General features: G+C 36.1%; 1 protein-coding gene across 1 annotated transcript in view; it reads right to left on the minus strand.

Annotated features, from left to right (window-relative positions):
* LOC125961282 (netrin receptor DCC-like) overlaps positions 1–14,389 on the minus strand; it is a 292,487-nt gene that overhangs the window by 115,955 nt on the left and 162,143 nt on the right. The window contains exon 7 of the mRNA XM_049698140.1: positions 10,577–10,626. Within this exon, the coding sequence (XP_049554097.1) occupies positions 10,577–10,626 (50 nt within the window). The remainder of the gene's footprint in view (positions 1–10,576; positions 10,627–14,389) is intronic.

A 14,389-nucleotide genomic window follows, 5' to 3' on the forward strand; every position in this document is an offset into this window, starting at 1 on the left:
AAAGTATAATGATCATTGCCAGGGCCTGGTGGAAGGGGAGGAATGGAGTATTATTATACAATGGGTACAATGAAGATGAGAAGATGAAAAGAGTTCTGAAAATGAATGGTGATGGTTTGACAACAATGTGAATGTAACTATGCCTATAAACTGTACATTTAAAAATGGTTAAAATGGTAAATTTATGTTATGTATGTTTTACCCCAATTAAAAAAATGTATTTTTCAAAAAAGTAAGTAGGATAGCAGCTATCTGAAGATGGGTTCTATCCAAATTACAGACACACTTTTATTTTTGAGGGAGTCTCATGAATTATTACATGTTGTCTCATTTTAATATAATTTAAAAAACATATCTAGTCTAGCCTACAAATTCTAGACAAAAAAAAGAAAGATTAGACTATAAGAATTATCAGGAGACATTCCTTTCCTTATAATTATGCTCCTACCCTCTCACCCTTCCCAAAACACTTTCATTCATTGTTCCCTGCACATTATCTATGCTCAGAGAACAGTTATATAATGAATCAATCACAGAATCAGTAACTTAAAAAAAAAACAATACAAGAGATCTGTACCTACTTGAATTGAATTCAAGACACTATATTCGAGCAGAAATTTTCTGTGTATTAGCTAGCTCAGGGCCTCTTCCCTCCGCCATCAGGGAACTGCCCTGGAGCCCGAGGGGAGGGCGGCCTCACTGAGGCTGTCAGCTCTGGAGGGGTCCCACCAGCCAAAGCCGCAACAGTCCTTGGGACGGCGGGCCAGTTGTTTCAACAACTAACTTAAAGACAAAATGGAAAAACAAGGAGCTTTGTGCCTGAGACCATGTTCATGTGAAACCAGGGATGGCCATCTTGTGCCAGAGTGAGTACAGAAGAGGAGCTTCAAGATGGCAGAAGAGTAAGACGTGGAGATCACCTTCCTTCCCATAAACACATCAGAAATACATCTACATGTGGAACAACTCATACAGAAAACCTACTGAATGCAGGCAGAAGACCTCAGACCTCCCAAAAGGCTCTTGGTGCACCAGCCAAGCATCAAGGCTATGCCTTTGAGGTGGGAGAGCCAAGTTCAGGACACTGGTCCTCCAAAGACCTCCCAGATCCATGTAGTACCAAATGGAGAAAATCTCCCAGGGATCTCCATCTCAATGCCAAGACCCAGCTCCACTCAATGACCCACAAGCTACAGTGCTGGACATTCTGTGCCAAACAACTAGACAGGAACACAACCCCACCCACTAGCAGAGAGGATGCCTAAAATCATAATAAGGTCACAGACACCCAAAAACACACAAGCAGATGTGAACCTGCCCACCAGAAAGACAAGATTCAGCCTCATCCACCAGAACAGAGACACTACTCCTCTCCACCACAAAGCCTACACAACCAACTGAACCAACCTTAGCCACTGGGGGCAGATACCAAAAACAATGGGAACTATGAACCTGCAGCCTGTGAAAAGGATACCCCAAACACAGTAAGTTAAGCAAAATGAGAAGACAAAGAAACATACAGCAGATGAAGGAGCAAGGTAAAAACCCACCAGACCTAACAAATGAACAGGAAATAGGCAGTCTACTTGAAAAAGAATTCAGAATATTGACAGTAAAGATGATCCAAAATCTTGGAAATACAATGGAGAAAATACAAGAAATGTTTAACAAGGACCTAGAAGAACTAAAGACCAAACAAACAGTGGTGAACAACACAATAAATGAAATTAAAAATTCTCTAGAGGGATCAATAGCAGAATAACTGAGGCAGAAGAACGGATAAGTGACCTGGAAGGTAAAACAGTGGACATAACTACTGCAGAGCAAAATAAAGAAAAAAGAATGAAAAGAACTGAGGACAGTCTCAGAGACCTCTGGGACATTAAACACACCAACATTAGAATTATAGGGGTCCCAGAAGAAGAAGAGGAAAAGAAAGGGACTGAAAAAATAGTTGAAGAGATTATAGTTGAAAACTTCCCTAACATGGGAAAGGAAATAGTTAATCAAGTCAAGGGAGCACAGGGAATCCCATACAGGATAAATCCAAGGAGAAGCACATGAAGACACATAATAATCAAACTATCAAAAATTAAATACAAAGAAAAAATATTAAAAGCAGCAAGGAAAAAACAACAACTAACATACAATGGAATCCCCATAAGGTTAACAGCTGATCTTTCAGCAGCAACTCTGCAACCCAGAAGGGAGTGGCAGGACATATTTAAAGTGATGAAAGTGAAAAACCTACAACCAAGATTACTCTACCCAGCAAGGATCTCATTCAGATTTGATGGAGAGATTAGAACCTTTACAGACAAGCAAAAGCTAAGAGAATTCAGCACAACCAAACCAGCTTTACAACAAATGCTAAAGGAACTTCTCTAGGCAGGAAACACAAGAGAAGGAAAAGACCTACAACAACAAACCCAAAACAATTAAGAAAATAGTAATAGGAACATACATACTGATAATTACCTTAAATGTAAATGGATTAAATGCTCCAACCAAAAGCCATAGACTGGCTGAATGGATACAAAAACAAGACTCATATATACGCTGTCTACAAGAGACCCACTTCAGACCTAGGGACGCATACAGACTGAAAGTGAGGGGATGGAAAAAGATATTGCATGCAAATGGAAATCAAAAGAAAGCTGGAGTAGCAATTCTCATATCAGGCAAAATAGACGTTAAAACAAAGACTATTACAAGAGACAAAGAAGGACACTACATAAAGATCAAGGGATCGATCCAAGAAGAAGATATAACAATTGTAAATATTTATGTACCCAACATAGGAGCACCTCAATAAATAAGGCAAATACTAACAGCCATAAAAGAGGAACTCTACAGTAACACAATCATACCAGGGGACTTTAACACCCCACTTTCACCAATGGACAGATCATCCAAAATAAAAATAAATAAGGAAACACAAGCTTTAAATGCTACATTAAACAAGATGGACTTAATAGATATTTATAGGACATTCCGTCCAAAAACAACAGAATACACTTTGTTCTCAAGTACTCATGGAAGATTCACCAGGATAGATCATATCTTGGGTCACAAATCAAGCCTTGGTAAATTTTAGAAAACTGAAATCGTATCAAGTATCTTTTCGGACCACAATGCTATGAGACTAGATAACAATTACAGGAAAATATCTGTAAAAAATGCAAACATATGGAGTTAGCTAAACAATACACTACTTAATAACCAAGAGATCACTGAAGAAATCAAAGAAGATATAAAAAAATACCTAGAAACAAATGAAAATGAAAACACAATGACCCAAAACCTATGGGATGCAGCAAAAGCAGTTCTAACAGGGAAGTTTATAGGAATACAATCCTACATTAAGAAACAAGAAACATCTCAAACAAACAACCTAACCTTACACCCAAAGCAATTAATGAAAGAAGAACAACAACAAAAAAAAAAGTTAGCAGAAGGAAAGAAGTCATAAAGGTCAGATCAGAAATAAATGAAAAAGAAATGGAAACGACAGCAAAGATCAATAAAAGTAAAAGATGGTTCTTTGAGAAGACAAACAAAATTGATAAAACATTAGCCAGACTCACCAAGAAAAAATGGGAGAAGACTCAGATCTATAGAATTAGAAATGAAAAAGGAAAAGTAACAACTGACACTACAGAAATACAAAGGATCATGAGAGATTACTACAAGCAACTAAATGCCAATAAAATGGACAACGTGGAAGAAATGGACAAATTCTTAGAAATGCACAACGTTCTGAGACTGAACCAGGAAGAAATAGAATATGTGAACAGACCCATACAGACCAATCACAAGCACTGAAATTGAAACTGTGATTAAAAATCTTCCAACAGAGAAAAGCCCAGGACTAGATGGCTTCACAGGCAAATTGTATCAAACATTTAGAGAAGAGTTAACACCTATCCTTCACAAACTCTTCTAAAATATAGCAGAGGGAGGAACACTCAAACTCTTTCTAGGAGGCCACCATCACCCTGATACCAAAACCAGACAAACATGTCACAAAAAAAGACAAGTACAGACCAATACCACTGATGAACACAGATGCAAAAATCCTCAACAAAATACTAGCAAACAGAATCCAAGAGCACATTAAAAGGATCATACACCATGATCCAGTGGGGTTTATCCCAGGAATGCAAGGATTCTTCAATATATGCAAATCAATCAATGTGATACACCATATTAGCAAACTGAAGGAGAAAAAGCACATGATCATCTCACTAGATGCAGAGAAAACTTTCGACAAAATTCAACACCCATTTATGAAAAAACACCCTGCAGAAAGTAGGCATAGAGGGAACTTTCCTCAACATAATGAAGGCCATATATGACAAGCCCACAACCAACATCGTCCTCAATGGTGAAAAACTGAAAGCATTTCCACTAAGATCAGGAACAAGACAAGGTTGCCCACTCTCACCATTCTTATTCAACATAGTTTTGGAAGTTTTAGCCACAGCAATCAGAGAAGAGAAAGAAATAAAAGGAATCCAAATTGGAAAAGAAGAAGTAAAGCTGTCACTGTTTTCAGATGACATGATACTCTACATAGAGAATCCTAAAGATGCTACCAGAAAACTACTAGAGCTAATCAATGAATTTGGTAAAGTTGCAGGATACAGCATTAGCGCACAGAAATCTGTTGCTTTCCTATACACTAATTATGGAAAATCTGCAAGTGAAATTAAGAAAACACTCCCATTTACCATTGCAACAAAAAGAATAAAATACCTAGGAAGAAACCTACCTAAGGAGACAAAAGACCTGTATGCAGAAAATTATAAGACTCTGATGAAATAAATTAAAGATGATACAAATAGATGGAGAGATATATCATGTTCTTGGATTGGAAGAATCAACATTGTGAAAATGACTATACTACCCAAAGTAATCTACAGATTTAACGCAATCCCTATCAAACTACCACTGGCATTTTGCACAGAACTAGAACAAAAAAATTCACAATTTGTATGGAAACACAAAAGACCCCGAATAGCCAAAGCAATCTTGAGAAAGAACAATGGAGCTGGAGGAATCAGGTTCCCGGACTTCAGCCTATACTACAAAGCTACAGTAATCAAGACAGTATGGTACTGGCATGAAAACAGAAATATAGATCAATGGAATAGGAAAGAAAGCCCAGAGATAAACCCATGCACATATGGTCACCTTATTTGTGATAAATGAGGCAAGAATATACAATGGAGAAAAGACAGCCTCTTCGATAAGTGGTGCTGGGAAAACTGGACAGCTACATGTAAAAGAATGAAATTAGAACACTCCCTAACACCATACACAAAAATAAACTCAAAATGGATTGAAAACCTAAATGTAAGGCCAGAAACTATCAAACTCTTAGAGGAAAACATAGGCAGAACACTCTATGACATAAATCACAGCAAGATCCTTTTTGACCCACCTCCTAGAGAAATGGAAATATAAACAAATGGGACGTAATGAAACTTCAAAGCTTTTGCACAGCAAAGGAAACCATAAACAAGACGAAAAGACAACCCTCAGAATGGGAGAAAATATTTGCAAATGAAGCAACTGACAAAGGATTAATCTCCAAAATATACAAGCAGCTCATGCAGCTCAATATCAAGAAAACAAAAAACCCAATCCAAAAATGGACAGAAGATCTAAATAGACATTTCTCCAAAGAAGATATACAGATTGCCAACAAACGCATGAAAGGGTGCTCAACATCACTAATCATTAGAAAAATGCAAATCAAAAGTACAGTGCAATATCATCTCACACCTGTCAGGATGGCCATCATGAAAAAATCTAGAAAAAATAAATGCTGGAGAGGGTGTGGAGAAAAGGGAACGCTCTTGCACTGTTGGTGGGAATGTAAATTGATACAGCCACTATGAAGAACAGTATGGAGGTTCCTTAAAAAACTAAAAATAGAACTACCATACGACCCAGCAATCCCACTACTGGGCATATACCCTGAGAAAGCCATAATTCAAAAAGAGTCATGTACCACAATGTGCATTGCAGCTCTATTTACAATAGCCAGGACATGGAAGCAACCTAAGTGTCCGTCGACAGATGGATGGATAAAGAAGATGTGGCACATATATACAATGGAATATTACTCAGCCATAAAAAGAAACAGAACTGAGTTATTTGTAGTGAGGTGGATGGACTAGAGTCTGTCATAGAGAGTGAAGTAAGTCAGAAAGAGAAAAACAAATACCGTATGCTAACATATATGGAATCTCAAAAAAAAAATTGGTCATGAAGAACCTAGGGCAAGACGGTAATAAAGATGCAGACCTACTAGAGAATGGACTTGAGGACACTGGAAGGAGGAAGGGTAAGCTGGGATGAAGTGAGAGAGTGGCATGGACATATATACACTACCAAATGTAAAATAGATAGCTAGTGGGAAGCAGTCACATAGCATAGGGAGATCAGCTTGGTGCTTTGTGACCAGCTAGAGAGGTGGGATAGGGAGGGTGAGAGGGAGGGAGATGCAAGAGGGAAGAGATATGGGGATATATGTATAACTGATTCACTTTGTTATAAAGCAGAAACCAACACCACTGTAAAGAAATTATACTCCAATAATAATGTTAAAAAAAATGTTCTGTATATTATGACTGAATACAAATAACAGTGCGAAGTTTGCGAGTGTAAATATTATTGTAAATGCCAGTTTCTAATTTATCTTTACACGGAATCAATCATCTAAGTTCTCCTATGTCTCCTCCTTCTCTACATTAAATTTGAGAAATCTACCACATTTGTAAGCGGAGGACTCAGAGCTCCAGTTCCAAGTAACTCAGTGGCCAAAGTGTATTTTACTAAGGATTTAGGATGATTCAGAGAGAAACAAACAAACAAAAAATATTTTTCATGAGCTATCTAAGGCCTTTATACAACACAAAAGACGGAGATTAACATTTATAAGCGTCATGGTGTGACAGTAGAAGTGCTTTCAGAACACCTACACGAACTGTGCAGTTTCAGAGAGGTGAGGTTGCCATACAGCAGGAAACAGTGTTAACGTAAGTGCTCTCTGCACAGCCCAGAGAAGACAACCCCAGTTACAGAATAAAAACAAAACAAGGCATGCCCCCGCAAAAAAACAGAAGACCTGCAAATTAACATCATAATTCAACTGGCTCTTTGTTCTTACTTCTTCCAGTTTCTCCTCTTCTCCTTATTTTGACAATTTTGCTCACAGTGGCTACCAAGTGAATATCCCAGGTGGGGATCAAATGCAAAAGCCTCACTCAGCTATCTGCTTGGCTGTCACTTTTTTTTTTTTTTTTTTTGCGGTACGTGGGCCTCTCACTGTTGTGGCCTCTCCCATTGCGGAGCGCAGGCTCCGGATGCGCAGGCTCAGCGGCCATGGCTCACGGGCCCAGCCGCTCCGCGGCATGTGGGATCTTCCCGGACCGGGGCACGAACCCGTGTCCCCTGCATCGGCAGGCGGACTCTCAACCACTGCGCCACCAGGGAAGCCCTGTCACTTCTGTTGATAAGAGAATTATCACTAGCCCAATGACAGAAGACAGAGACCTCAGTCAAAGTCCTTCCTGTATATGTATGTATATGTATAACTGATTCACTTTGCTGTACAGCAGAAACTAACACAACATTGTAAATCAACTATACTCCAAGAAAAAATTAATTAAAAAAAGAAATAAATTATTTCTTTAACCGTCAAAGCTTAACTGAAAAAAAAAATCCTTTTTTTTTTTTTTCAGGGCCTTTTTCAGAGGCCCACGTACCACAAAAAAAAAAAAATAAATAATATATATATACATGATAATTTTATACCTTGTATTCACTTCTCGGTTCTATGTACAGAAATCCTAGCCATCTGTGTGCAAATACCAAGAAATTTTCTCATTGACTGTCAATAAAATGGTCAATTATATTCCATAATTACAGATATGATATAGAATAAGAACTTAAAATATGACTGTTCCTTCTATATTAAATAAAAATTCCAAGTAAATGAATAACATTAAAGTCATAATTCTATTAGTCTAAAAGAATACAACACTATTCAACTACAATGTTTCTTTCTTTACAAATTTCTTCCTTAAAGTGGTAATCATCTGGGGCAAATATTAGTATATTTGAGAGCTTTTCTTTTGTTTCAAACAAGAGACAAATATAAAAATATCATATTATTGTTTTTCTCTGCATCAACATATTGGGAATGATAAAACAGTGCTTTGATCATCCAGTTCCTTTCCTCTTGGTAACAATCCAAGAAAAATAATTTATAATGCCTGAAAAGCTAGGAAAGAAGATAACAGAGGGAGGGAGAGGAGAGCAAGAAGCTTTCTAGTGCCTGGGCCTGCTGTATTCATTCTGAAAAGCTAATGAACAAGTTAAATTTTCTGGTAGTGCAACATTACACAGATAACTTCAGGAAGATAGAAGCAGGGGTGTTAATATTTGGTTGCTGCAAACACTGCAGATTTTAGAAGAGCAAGGCCTGTGATATTTGATTATGTGTGTGTGTGTGTTTATGTGTGTGTGTATATATATATATATATATATATATCAGTCGAAAAAGTCAATTTTGCAATCCAGGAATTCCCTCCTACAGGAGGGTAATAAATTCATATTCAAAGACAGTCAGCAACCAGGGTCATTCAATAATGCCTTATTCACATTCCAGAAGAAAACATTCATCCTTTGCTAAAGTAGACTTTTTATGGGATACGAGCATACACACACAAAATAGCTTATATCAATTTCTATGTTCTGTCCTGAAGGAAAGATGTAAATCGGGTGAAACTCTAATAAAAATGAGTCATTAAAACAAGAGAAACTACAATATGGTCTCCCAGTTTCATTCATTAGCAACCTACAATAATTATAAAAATCTACTTGACTTTGATTTGGCAATCTGTTTACTAGAATAGCTGTAAACATCTGTAAAATATTTAATGTTGTAAATAATAATGTCATTTTTAGGGTGATGTCTATTTCTCGTTATTTTCCTTTAGCTCATTTTTCTTCCCTTAGTTCATTTATTTTTCTCCCTTCTAAGTTTAAATTTGTTTCATTCATTCTTATCCAATTAGTGCCTAAAATTATAAGAGGATAACCACTTTAGAGACATTTCACTAGCTCCAAAAGGTAAACTCATTTGACAGAGGTAAATCTGATCAAAATCACAAAATATGGCTTCGTCAGAGACTTCTGCAAAATATGGCAAGAAACTGTACATTGAGTGAAGTAATAGCTACTGATGCTAAGTTAGATCCTTTGCATATGCTATATTACTACTTCCTCATGACAAATCAATAAGGGAGGGATTAACATGCACACTGTATGAATATAGAGAAACTGAAGTTTACTGAGGTTCGAAACTTTTCTGACATCGTATACAGTTACTAGAAGAGGAAGCTAGGATTAAAAATCAGAGTATGACTTTCTCTGAGACACATATGATTTTCCTGTCATCTTCTAGAGCTTGGAGACCGGTTAGGCTAGTCTCCTCACTGAGACCCAGGGAGAGTGAAATTATTTCCCTAAGCACACACAACCAGATGATGACAGAGGCAAGCCAGGCCAATCTTACTTTTGCTTTCCTCTACTGTGTGGTTTTCGCTTCTTTCCAATGCTGAGTGAGACACACTTGAAAAAGGAGATATTTCTAGAAAACTGATTCTGGCATTAACTCCTTATCTTCAGCTACACCCAGCCTAATTTAAACCCTTTTGAAAGTTGTATCAACTTTTCAGGCCAGTAAAACATTAATCACTGATTAATACTGCTTCATACAGATAACCTTATCAGACCCTCAAGAACAGCGTTCCATGTCTATATTTATAAGAGAAGAAGAGGAATGAGGATGAAATATTCAATTCAAATTAAATCTACCAGGAAACAAAGTCTCTCTTTATTCCACCTCTTGTAATTACTTTTTTCATTCCTACATTCAATTGTTCCATCTAGCACATTATGTCCTATACAGTAAGTCCCCCACATACAAATGAGTTCCATTCTGAGAGTGCATTCAAAAGTCCAATTTGTTCATAAGTCCAACAAAGTTAGCCTAGGTACCCAACGAACACAATCGGCTACATAGTACTATACTGTAATAGGTTTGTAATACTTTTCACACAAATAATACATAAAAAAACAAACACAAAAAATAAAGAACACATTTTTAATCTTACAGTACAGTACCCTGAAAAGTACAGTAGTACAGTACAACAGCTGGCACACAGAGGCATGTTCGCATCTTTGAAAGTTCGCAACTTGAAGGTTCGTTATGTGGGGGACTTACTGTACTGATAAGTATAGGTAAATAGACAACTTTGTTACCTGATGGTATAGCCTTTAATCATGATAACATTTATAAAATCAAGTGTACTAGAAGCAAACAACTCCTTCATTTAATTCATTCAAGTGTGGTGGAAGATGTGGGATTAATGCCACTCACTGTGTTGTTCTGGAACATTTCCTCACATGGAAGCCACCATCCACCCCAAGCAGTGGATGGGTGATTGAAAGTTACACATGTATTGGTAATGAAGTAGTAAACATTTCCACAACTCACCCTTGAATTAACTATTTCCAGGGAGACATTCTGAGGCGGGGCACTTGGCACTAGAAGAAATAAAACAAGGTGAGATCGTTATTGCCAAAGTCACGAAAGAGAAACTCCAACCCTCTGTGAAAAGAGAAAGCATGTCTTTTTCACTGTTCATAAGGATAATCAGGTAGGTAATTCCAGGCACTTCACAATTTTCCTGGAGAGATGAAAAATGACTGCATTTGTTTTTCTCACTTAGAGGCCCAGTTATCCATCTAGGGAGCCCCCAAAACTCTTAGGCAAAAAGCACCTGCCATGATACTAAATACTGCCATTTAATTACAGCTTTCTGGTGATAACCTTCCCAGAGGAACCAATAAAAACACACGGGAGATCTCCTAGAGTGGTTTAAGGGCTTAAGATATTGTGCATTTCAGGACCTCCACAGTTTTATGATGAAATATGTCACTCTAACGGTCACTCTCGTTGCTTAATCCTTTTAAATGCAACCTTTATTATCCCTTAAAAAGTGAAAAGAAGAAATACATCCCTTTTCTTCTTCTCACACTTTGTAATTAAATCTCTGTGTCATAGATGCAAGCAGGTTACCAGAGAGCATTTGGTGAGCCAATTCTATTAACAAAGGAGCAATTTATTTTTCTTCGTGGGTTTTCTAGGTATTTTGCTTCTCTTACTTGCATTTTGATTGTTCCAATCCTTCATGGAAGGAGGAAGAACATGTACAGCTTTCTTTATAATACTTCTAATGGATATTTACTATATCAAAAAGTGAATATTCTATCAAGTTAGTAATTCAATGATAGCCATTCACTGAATGACTGTAATATCTCAAGTACTATTCTAGATGTCTTGGATGAATCATATAAATAAATAAATAAATAAATAATTCTGCCCCACAACAGTCATATAAGTAGCATTCAGTAAATGCTTAATATATATAAATCAGAGTATTCCTTATCTTTTTTCATGACAAATTTACAAATTTAATAGAGGAGAAAGGCTTTCAGCATCTTCAAAAATTTAAGGGCCATTTTTGTTATGTTCCTCTTCTTTAATTTGAACTTGGACAATAATCTATGTTTTCCTGGGGTGCTTATATTTACCCTGAATTTATTTAACTCCTACTCTGATTTTGCCTTCTCAAAAGTAATCACTATGAGGGCATGATATATGCCTGATTAATCTTTAAATCCTCCAAACTGACATTCAATTAATATTTACTGACTCAATAATTAAATGAACAAGTGGATACTTACTTAAATATTAGCTCCTGGACCTTTCTGGACATGATAGGAATTATAATCACTCATTTTGTTTGACTTTGATGAATAAGTGATAAACATGATAGGAATTATAGTCACTTATTTTGTTAGTACTTGATAAAGGTTATTAGCAATGTAACGTGTGGTAAAATGTTTATCAGAGCTTGTTTTTCATGAATTAGGTCAACAAGCATTCTTTCAAAAAATATTTCATTATTTAGGAGATAGACTTTATTTTTTAATTTCATTTAATTCTGCTATGGTTTTCTTATCAAATACAGAATATAACCTTCACAGGAACCAGGATTTTTGTCCTTTTGATGCTGTATCCCCAATATTGATGTGTGTTAAGCACATGGGGCACACTCAGCAAATATATATTGAATGAATCAATTAATAGAAAGACTATAAGATTACAATAAAATATTTTTCATATTTAGAGTTTTGGTCAACAAATTTGGTCACAATAAAAAAAAGTTTATAATTTTGCAATTTTATTTTTTAAATTAAGGAATAACATATAGGAAAGTGCATAAACCTTGAATGTATGACTGGATAAAGTGGTGTGTGTGTGTGTGTGTGTGTGTGTGTGTGTGTGTGTGTGTGTGTACATCCCCATTTAAACACCACCTAGATCAAGATATAGAACATTTTCAATAACCTGGAAAGCTCACTGTGTCCCTTCTTAGTCAGTATCTTTCTGAGAGTAACCACTACTTATTATCACCTCTAACTCCACAGATTAGTTTATTTTGAGCTTACTAAAAGCAAAACCATAGCTGTGTGTTCTCTTTCCCAGAGGCTGGCTTCTTTCGCTTACTTCTTGAGATCCATTCATACTGTTGCATGTAGCAATAGTTTTTTGTTTTGTTTTGTTGCTCCACAGTATTACAATGTACAATTATTCTAATTTATATTTATCTGTTCTACTGATGAATGGCATTTGGATCAATTTCCAGTTTGGAGTTATGAGAATAAAGCTGCTATGAAAATTTTAGTTTGTGTCTTCTGCTGGACAATTGCACTCTTTTCCTTCATTCATTTATACCTAGGAGTGGAAACACTGGTGGTGGGGGACCCCCTATGAGGGTTAAACATATGTTAAGTTTTAATAGATACAAAGTTTTCTAAAGTGACTGTACCAAGAAAAGATTAAAGATAGGCTGGAAATAAAAATAATTTGTGTGATCAGAAGAACTAAAAAAATACTGATGTTCTCACAATGAGGAAGAATTTAATATGACCCACATTCAAATCACTCTGTAAAGCAGTAAAAATTAACACAGGTACAAACTGAAAAAAAAAATGCTATGTTCTAAATCATATAATTGCACAGCTTCTGAAAAATATATTCTTTAAAAGCGAAGATTGGGAATAATGTCTTAATATTAGGTGATAATAAATCACTTCTTACTGATGAAAAATATTTCTAGTTTGGGTTTCATATGATATTCTAACATTTATATCATATTATACTTTACTAATCATATTACACACACTTTTGACCAATTAAATAATATGAAAACACAGAATATTGGAGGAAAGAGAAGGTATTTAAATTTATCATACATTTTGTTCTAGGTACTGTGCTAGTTGATATGTAACCCTTAAATCTCACTTTAATGAACGTTTATAAATGGCATTTAACTCCTCATTTCAGAAAGCCAAGAATATATAAGAACAATAATAAACTACCACAATTTGATAATTTTCCATATTAGGAATTTAAAGCCATCAAGTCCCAAAGGTGGACTGTAACAACGGTGTTAATGAATTTTGCCTAGTTTTTTACAATATAAATTTCTCCTACTTTTCACAGATGGCACACTGGCTATTCTTGCCTTACACAGTCAGGAAAAAAAGTGGACAGTGTTTTTCTACAGTATTTTTAGTTATTATTCTCTTCTTCTTACTATCAATTTCCGTACTATTTACAAATAAATAGATACAATAGATAGGATTAGATGCTCGGTGGAAGTGAGTGGAATCCACATTTATCTATTGGGACTTTTCTTTATTTGTCTTATTTGACAACGCTTCATGAGGCAGAGGGGAAGGACATAGTTCATTGCTTTTCTCTTCGAAATGTCAAGTAATTTATCAATTACAATAGGTTCATTAAAGCCAATCAGAGGCATTTGGTCTGGAAACTCCTCTCAATGTGGTGGAGCATGCTGGTTTAAGCACATGGTGATGAAGCATTCTGTAGAGTAGATTAAGTTCTCAAACTTGTAAATGAATCGTACATATAGTCGCTTGAATTCCTCCCCTTAGCAAGTGTGTGCTGTCCTGTACACATAATTTGTGGATTGAAAGAATTTATATGTAGCCCTGAGCTTTTTTCTTGAAGGACCTAATATGAGACATTTATTATAGAATAAGAGAAACAATATATTTCCACACTGAATCCCCCTTCTTTACTTGCTTATATGACCTGGCTCTGCTGCTTACTAGCTTTTGTGACCTCTACCTTAGTTTTGACATCTGTAAAGTAGGGAAAAATACAGTGTTGTGAAGTGTGTGGAGCAGGGCCTTGCACTAATAAGTACTCAAT

This window comes from Orcinus orca, chromosome 15, assembly GCF_937001465.1.
Source record: "Orcinus orca chromosome 15, mOrcOrc1.1, whole genome shotgun sequence".
In the NCBI taxonomy this organism is placed as follows: Eukaryota; Metazoa; Chordata; class Mammalia; order Artiodactyla; family Delphinidae; genus Orcinus; species Orcinus orca.